Source organism: Mus caroli, chromosome 3 (assembly GCF_900094665.2).
Source record: "Mus caroli chromosome 3, CAROLI_EIJ_v1.1, whole genome shotgun sequence".
Classification (NCBI taxonomy): domain Eukaryota; kingdom Metazoa; phylum Chordata; class Mammalia; order Rodentia; family Muridae; genus Mus; species Mus caroli.
Window position 1 is genome coordinate 92,739,404 of NC_034572.1, and position 8,487 is coordinate 92,747,890.

The following is an 8,487-nucleotide window of genomic DNA, read 5'->3' on the forward strand; positions in this document are numbered from 1 at the left end:
TGAAATTGTCTGGCCATAGAAGGGACATATAATTGTTTATTTACATAAAATCACAATCCACAGATGAGGTATTGACAAATAATTGTTTCTTCCATTGGGCTTCATAAAGCAAGCAGAATGTTCTGAAGGCTATACATGCTTTGAATGCGGAGAGAAATTAATGGAAAGAGCTCCGAGGTACAAGAGGTGCTGAGGGGCTTGGCACCAGGAGCTGGGACACAGGTGCCTGTATGTCTCTGGGGAGGAACTTCAGAAAGAAGGCTTGTGGCTGGGTCAGTGACTGGCAAGGTTTTTGGTGACTTGATTAAGGCACTAAATTGACCTCTGTGTCAAAAGAAGGCAGTAGCACCTGTCTTTTGTGTCTCTACTTGCTGAAGGACTTGATTACACCCAGGTCCATGTCCCACCCTCTTCCCATAACTGAGACTTTGTGTCCAGTGTCTCCTTGTGCTGCTCCACTAGTGTCCCGATCCACTCTGAGGTTTTCTGCTTGGCTTCCTCCCAGCTGGCAAGTGGCTCATAGCCCAGATCTCGCTGAGCTTTCTTATAGGAGAAAGTGAATGTGCTACCTGACAGTGTGACCAAGTGGCAGTTAAAGGGTGGTATATATCTGTAGATTGGACTCAGCAGGAAGCTCACAGTTTCCAGCAGGAAGGCAAGCCAGTACAGTAGGGGCACAGGAAGGCTCCAGCTGGAATCAAGGCAGAAGCCCCACTCCTTGCTGAAGGTGTAACTTATATCATCAAAGCTTTGGTGAGGGGTGTCATCAGAGATGTAGTAGAACTCTCCTTGGATATTTGGTGACTTCTTGGGGTCTCGAAGGCCCCTGGCAGCCAGAATGTGTGCCCAGGTTATATTGCCCACATATACTGGGTTGGCTGTGTTGAATTTGCCAAAGCTTCTCAGAATATCCTTATGTTTAAGGGCCATAATTATTATGTTAGAAATGAGTGGACTTCTCTCACCATAAATGCACATGGGCCTCAATGGACAAGTATGTAAAGTGCCACCATTTTTTTAGCATGCTCCCATTGGCTGCCAGCACTGCCTTCTCAGCCATCTTTTTGCTGTATGGGTATGGATCAGACCATGTACTTTCATGATACTCTTCCTCGTGGCCATTCAAGACAATCTCCTTGTAGGAGTTGTGCCCTGTAACATCAACTGAGCTGGAGAAGATGAAGGCTGGCACACTGGCTTGGATACAGGCCTCCAATAAGTTCTGGGTACCTAATCACAGACAACACACTGTCAGTGTCAGGAGATAAATCTGAAGTTCATGTGCACAGCTTCGTGCTTATTTTCATCCCCTAGCCCAACAACCTCTTCACTGTTAAGTTGCATCTTCTTTAACTCAACTCACAGATACCATGATATAGCCAGGGGACTACAAAAGGAATTCAGAGAGAAAGCATATCTTGGCTTTTGTGTTCACAGCACTGTGAGTGTAATCTTGCTTGTGTGTGTGACTGGGTGTTTTTCAATTGTTAACTTCAAAAGGCACCTAAAGTTTCAAATTTTTTCATTCTTAATATGTCTATGATATAAGTATATTTTTACACATATAGATTCATACCTGATTTTTAAAATTATCAAACCAAAAGATTATTTCTTAAATTATGAATAGGAACTTTTAAAATTAAGAATATTGAACACTTAACATTGTTCAGACTCAAGGACACTTGTGTACTGGTGATATGCATGTTTTATTTTATTGTTTTGTTTTTGTCATTTGATGAGACTAGCACAAAGGGGACAGAAGGCTGTTGGATTTGGGGAGATATAGAGATACAGTTGTTTTCCTGATTGTATACACAATATTATAACATTATTGGTTCTATCCATGACTTCATTTACCCAGTTATATAAAGTAGAAGTGATAAATATTACTTCTAGTTTTCATTCTGGAAACCAGCCCTGAGTGACCTTATGTGTTGGTGTTAGCAGAAAACTAAAAGAATTTGTGTACCTCCTGTTGGTCATTTCTATAATGGCAGAATATTATGAGGCCATGAAGCTGTAGAAGAACTAGCAGCATGAAAAGCAGGCATCTGCAAGGTCTAGATCTGGCTCATAAGAGGTAATGGGTCTGGGGTTGTCAATTGCTTGTAGTTGGAGTCCAGTCTCCCTGGAATTTAGCACAGACCTCACATCCTGGGTTACTTACTTTCTATCTGGCAGGCCTCGGCTATGGAATAGCACTGAGATCTACCAGCTGGATCTAGTGAGCAGAGGCATTAGACTCAGAGTATGGCAAGTATTCCATGCAAAAGCATCTCTTGCTGGTGTGTGTAGACATTTTAAACTGCCCTACTTTCACCTTGTCCTCTCCAAATACATTACCTTTCAGATTGACATCTAGATGGCCTAGGAATGACACCTGTGATATCAATGACAGCAGCAGTGTGAATGACAACAGAGATGCCCTGGCAGGATTTCCTCAGGTACTGGGTGTCAAGAATGTCTCCTTCCAACACTGTCACCTTGATGTTTGTCCCTAGATCTGTGGAACACAAGGCAGGTCATTGAGAAGATTCTTTGTGGGCTGTATACAGATACTAGTTACCTAGATTATGAAGAACTGTCATAGTTGGAAAAATATTGAAGAGGAAGCCTGACATATGGAAAGAGAGTAAAATATTCTCCTCGCTTCCTGTAGAAAACAAATCAGATAAAGAAGCATTCAAATGTTAAGGAGGGTGGGTGGGAAGTTAACTCATTCATCAAAGGGACTTAGGAAGTAATAGAGAGCTGTCTAGCAGTTGAATTACTAATCAGAATGTCTGTCCCAGCGTTTTGATGAGAAATCCATTCCCAGCAGTGGCAGCAGGGAAGAAGACACACTTGTGGTGCTTCTTAATTCTCACACAGCTTCAAGGCTTTTCTTTCTTTCTTCCTTCCTTCCTTCCTTCCTTCCTTCCTTCCTTCCTTCCTTCCTTCCTTCCTTCCTTCCTACACTTCCTGGAGACTGGTCCTCTGAACCCCACATAATAACTGAGGAAATCTGAGCTCACAGTTATGTCTACACCAACTGATGATACCCCACTTGTTCTCTCCCAACCTGTGCTATTAACCCATTCTCTGGCCTTGCTTGGAGTCAATTTTTCAAAGACAGATTAAGATCATGCAACTGTACTGAAATTTCCCAGGAAGCCAAACAGTGAGATAGGCTGGAGAAACCTGGGGTGGAAGAAACATATAGAATTTCTTGCTCCCAATTCTCTACTAAGTGTATCTTATCCAGGCCCCCTCCTTTTGCCATGCAACGCCAGGAAGGACCTGAATTACAGATAGGTAAAGAAGAGACTGCTCAACGAATTAGGTACCAAGCTCAGGATTGAATTCTCTGATCATGATCCTATCTACTCACCCCCTCCTTCTCCATTTTATGTTGATGTTGAAAACCAGTGGTTCTCACACTTCCTAATGCTGCAACCCTTCAATACTGTTCCTTATGTTATGGTGATCACCAACCAGAAAATTATTTGTATTGCTAACTCATAACTGTAATTTTGCTGTTGTTACAAATTATAATGTAAATATCTGACATGCTGTCCCTGTGAAAAGGTCATTTCACTCCCAAGGAGTCACTTGGCTGACTGACAATTCTAGATCTACTGCTTTAGATAGACTTGTTCAGGAGTGTTGCTGTGACAAGAGAGTAAGAATTCAGACCTGTAGTGAAATAAAGTCTCATCCTTGAGCTTTATTGAGGACTCTGAGATCCAAGGAGAGAGCCTGTAGAGTGTTTCCTGGTAGAGCCATAGCAGCACCCTTATCTAAGACATCTGGATGTGACAGATATTTGCAAAACAACATCATGTATGGTGCTGTAATATGAGCTATTTCAGAAAAAGACAGAGAGAACCTCTGCTACACACTGGGTGTGAAGAATACAGAGGCTGCAGCTGGACTTCCTGGGCTCCCATTTAGTTGGTTTATGTATCTGTGGCAATTGGGGAAGCCACTTTACTCTTGCACTTGTTTATCTCCATCTGCAGAAATAGAGGATAGAAACATTAACTACATTCCAGACAGGTTACTCACAACAAATGAGTTGTCACCATGGTGTGCCCCCACAGAGCCTGGCAGGGAAAAGACACTTTTAGGAATCTGCACTCTTATGTTTAGGCATGGCCTTCTCTATGCATACCCACTGTGGAGATATTCCTCCAAACTGAGCCTTGACTCTTTGCAAGTATTGCTGAGACATCAGGATTCTAATTAATTGAATTGCCTGTGTGTTAATATTGCTTTCTGGAAGCAACACTGAAGATGATAGAGGAGAGAACTGATCCTGGAAGAGGTCAGAGACAAGATGCAGAGGGTGGGTGTTGTCCCAGAGGGCTATAGAGGGCTCTGTGTGCAGGGCATATCCCTATGTAATGTGCATTTACCCTTGAAGCTGGGGAGAGGGCAAAGTACTAGCTTGTGCCACATACAGACAATAGGAAAGAAGACTCTGGAGCCAAGAGCTGACCCCTGAACAAAATACTAGAGCTTAAATGAGGGGCCTCTAGCTTGACCTGTGATGCTCATTACTCACAGGACACTGGTAGATTCATTTTTCTTTTCCCAACTTAACGTCCTCAATCTTCCATTGACCTTTCCTACTTTCCCCACAATGTTATTTTAATGACCTGAGGTTTGGAATAGGTGGTAAAATATATTTCAAAATCAGTTGATTCACTTATTCCCAGAATAATAAATTGGCAAAAGTTTAGTGGCCTGCACCAGTGAATTCTGCAATCTTATTCATAGTGATGATAAACTCCAGTGAGGAATGTGGTCAAATGAATAAGAAAAGTCTATGAAAGGTATGGACAGTCCTGCTCATGGTGGCTTTGTGAAAGTTCCTCAGTATGACCTCATGCTCAGAAATCCAGTTTCTCAATCCCCATCTCTGTGTCTTTGTATCTGCTGTCCCTACCCNTTTCTTCCTTCCTTCCTTCCTTCCTTCCTTCCTTCCTTCCTTCCTTCCTTCCTTCCTTCCTTCCTACACTTCCTGGAGACTGGTCCTCTGAACCCCACATAATAACTGAGGAAATCTGAGCTCACAGTTATGTCTACACCAACTGATGATACCCCACTTGTTCTCTCCCAACCTGTGCTATTAACCCATTCTCTGGCCTTGCTTGGAGTCAATTTTTCAAAGACAGATTAAGATCATGCAACTGTACTGAAATTTCCCAGGAAGCCAAACAGTGAGATAGGCTGGAGAAACCTGGGGTGGAAGAAACATATAGAATTTCTTGCTCCCAATTCTCTACTAAGTGTATCTTATCCAGGCCCCCTCCTTTTGCCATGCAACGCCAGGAAGGACCTGAATTACAGATAGGTAAAGAAGAGACTGCTCAACGAATTAGGTACCAAGCTCAGGATTGAATTCTCTGATCATGATCCTATCTACTCACCCCCTCCTTCTCCATTTTATGTTGATGTTGAAAACCAGTGGTTCTCACACTTCCTAATGCTGCAACCCTTCAATACTGTTCCTTATGTTATGGTGATCACCAACCAGAAAATTATTTGTATTGCTAACTCATAACTGTAATTTTGCTGTTGTTACAAATTATAATGTAAATATCTGACATGCTGTCCCTGTGAAAAGGTCATTTCACTCCCAAGGAGTCACTTGGCTGACTGACAATTCTAGATCTACTGCTTTAGATAGACTTGTTCAGGAGTGTTGCTGTGACAAGAGAGTAAGAATTCAGACCTGTAGTGAAATAAAGTCTCATCCTTGAGCTTTATTGAGGACTCTGAGATCCAAGGAGAGAGCCTGTAGAGTGTTTCCTGGTAGAGCCATAGCAGCACCCTTATCTAAGACATCTGGATGTGACAGATATTTGCAAAACAACATCATGTATGGTGCTGTAATATGAGCTATTTCAGAAAAAGACAGAGAGAACCTCTGCTACACACTGGGTGTGAAGAATACAGAGGCTGCAGCTGGACTTCCTGGGCTCCCATTTAGTTGGTTTATGTATCTGTGGCAATTGGGGAAGCCACTTTACTCTTGCACTTGTTTATCTCCATCTGCAGAAATAGAGGATAGAAACATTAACTACATTCCAGACAGGTTACTCACAACAAATGAGTTGTCACCATGGTGTGCCCCCACAGAGCCTGGCAGGGAAAAGACACTTTTAGGAATCTGCACTCTTATGTTTAGGCATGGCCTTCTCTATGCATACCCACTGTGGAGATATTCCTCCAAACTGAGCCTTGACTCTTTGCAAGTATTGCTGAGACATCAGGATTCTAATTAATTGAATTGCCTGTGTGTTAATATTGCTTTCTGGAAGCAACACTGAAGATGATAGAGGAGAGAACTGATCCTGGAAGAGGTCAGAGACAAGATGCAGAGGGTGGGTGTTGTCCCAGAGGGCTATAGAGGGCTCTGTGTGCAGGGCATATCCCTATGTAATGTGCATTTACCCTTGAAGCTGGGGAGAGGGCAAAGTACTAGCTTGTGCCACATACAGACAATAGGAAAGAAGACTCTGGAGCCAAGAGCTGACCCCTGAACAAAATACTAGAGCTTAAATGAGGGGCCTCTAGCTTGACCTGTGATGCTCATTACTCACAGGACACTGGTAGATTCATTTTTCTTTTCCCAACTTAACGTCCTCAATCTTCCATTGACCTTTCCTACTTTCCCCACAATGTTATTTTAATGACCTGAGGTTTGGAATAGGTGGTAAAATATATTTCAAAATCAGTTGATTCACTTATTCCCAGAATAATAAATTGGCAAAAGTTTAGTGGCCTGCACCAGTGAATTCTGCAATCTTATTCATAGTGATGATAAACTCCAGTGAGGAATGTGGTCAAATGAATAAGAAAAGTCTATGAAAGGTATGGACAGTCCTGCTCATGGTGGCTTTGTGAAAGTTCCTCAGTATGACCTCATGCTCAGAAATCCAGTTTCTCAATCCCCATCTCTGTGTCTTTGTATCTGCTGTCCCTACCCTAGCCCTCTCTGTGTCTCCTTATATTTCAACCCCCTTCATGTATTTTTTACTTTTTATTTTACTTCTATCTAAGATGCTAAATCAAAGACCAACAAGCAACTAGATCAGTAGCAATTAGAAGAGAGAGACAGAGCTAGTGATGGGCCCCCAGCTTAATGGTCATTATGGCTATTTCATAACAACTTTCTAATTCACATAAAAGAACTACAGAAAAGAGAGAGAGAACTTCTCAGTCCAAACTCTGTCTCTCCTAAACTGTGTTTTTCTATGTGTAGTGTACCTTTTGATGAATGTGGACATGGAGAAGTGTTATGAATGCAAGCGTCTTTTATATACTGCACAAGGGAGGAGCCCTCCCATGTGCAGGCTGTGTTGGCTACAGAGTCATTTGGCAAATTCTCATGTTCACTTACTGAAGAACTCCTTCCTTGTTTCTGGTCTGAAGACCTTGTCCAGGACCCTGATCTCCTCCAGATCTTCCTCTTGCACCAACAACTGGATGATCCTCTGTCCCAAAAACCCTCCTGCTCCAGTCACCAGGCAGCTCCACCCAGGCATGGTCAACACAGTAAGCAGATCACAGTGGGAGTGAGGTTAATTTAATGTACGTGACACTGGAGATGGCTAGAAAGAGAGATGTCGAGATTTCCCCAAATCCAGTTTCTCCTTCAGACCTCCCATAGCACAGATCATAAGACATGGTGGCAAATTCTCCATATCACAAATCGACCTATCCCAATATGTACCAATAAACTGTCAACTCACAGGATGTGGCTGTTTAACAATATTTCTCCTTTACCTAAATGCCTGTTGCAAGTCTGGGTTATTTCACCTGTGCTTCTGGACAAATGGTCACAAATTGGGGCTCAATATATCTTTACTAAGCATGATCAAGTTACATAAGCAGTTCCTCGAACCCACAGAAATGGTTACATAACTTTGTTGGGTATTAAGTGTGTAAATGTGTGTGTGTGTGTGGAGTGTTAATAATGGGAGTCATGGAGTAAGACATAAAGGAAGAGCTCTGGGGTTTCTATGCTGTGGGGAATATACAGCCCTCCAGAAAGCTCTCCAGATTCAGCAATCTGTAACACAGGCAAACTATCAGTGGGGGCCTGTTTTGCACCCCATTTATAGGCATGCTTGAACCACACACAATTTTGTTAAAATGTGATAGGACACAGAGTTTAGCCAAGTGCAATCAGACTACATAAGTGACCCAGTAAGTCCTGTCTTTTGTAATTCCTCAATCAGTTCTTCCTTGAGGTTGTGAAACAGAAGCCATTTGGTATAGGAAGGGACTGTCAACCAGCCACAGCCTATTTGGAATGGGATTCAAGTCATGTACTACAGAGAAAAAGCGCATTTAAATGATAGTATCAAAAGCCACAGCCTGTTTGTTATGTTTTTTTTTTCAAAAATCTCTCATGTCAAAAAGACACATAATTGAAAAATCTAATCAGTCAATAGGAATCCATTCAACCTTTATTAATTGCTTCATACTATCTGA

At 42.2% G+C, this 8,487-nt stretch overlaps 1 protein-coding gene across 1 annotated transcript; it reads right to left on the reverse strand.

The window, feature by feature from the left end:
* Nucleotides 1–384: 384 nt before the first annotated feature.
* On the reverse strand, nt 385–7,538 carry LOC110291888 (3 beta-hydroxysteroid dehydrogenase/Delta 5-->4-isomerase type 2-like). Its single transcript, XM_021159110.1, is given in 5 exon segments — nt 385–1,017; nt 1,019–1,230; nt 2,344–2,363; nt 2,365–2,503; nt 7,391–7,538. Coding segments are annotated over 5 exon segments (1,149 nt in total). The 5' UTR covers nt 7,536–7,538.
* Nucleotides 7,539–8,487: the final 949 nt, after the last annotated feature.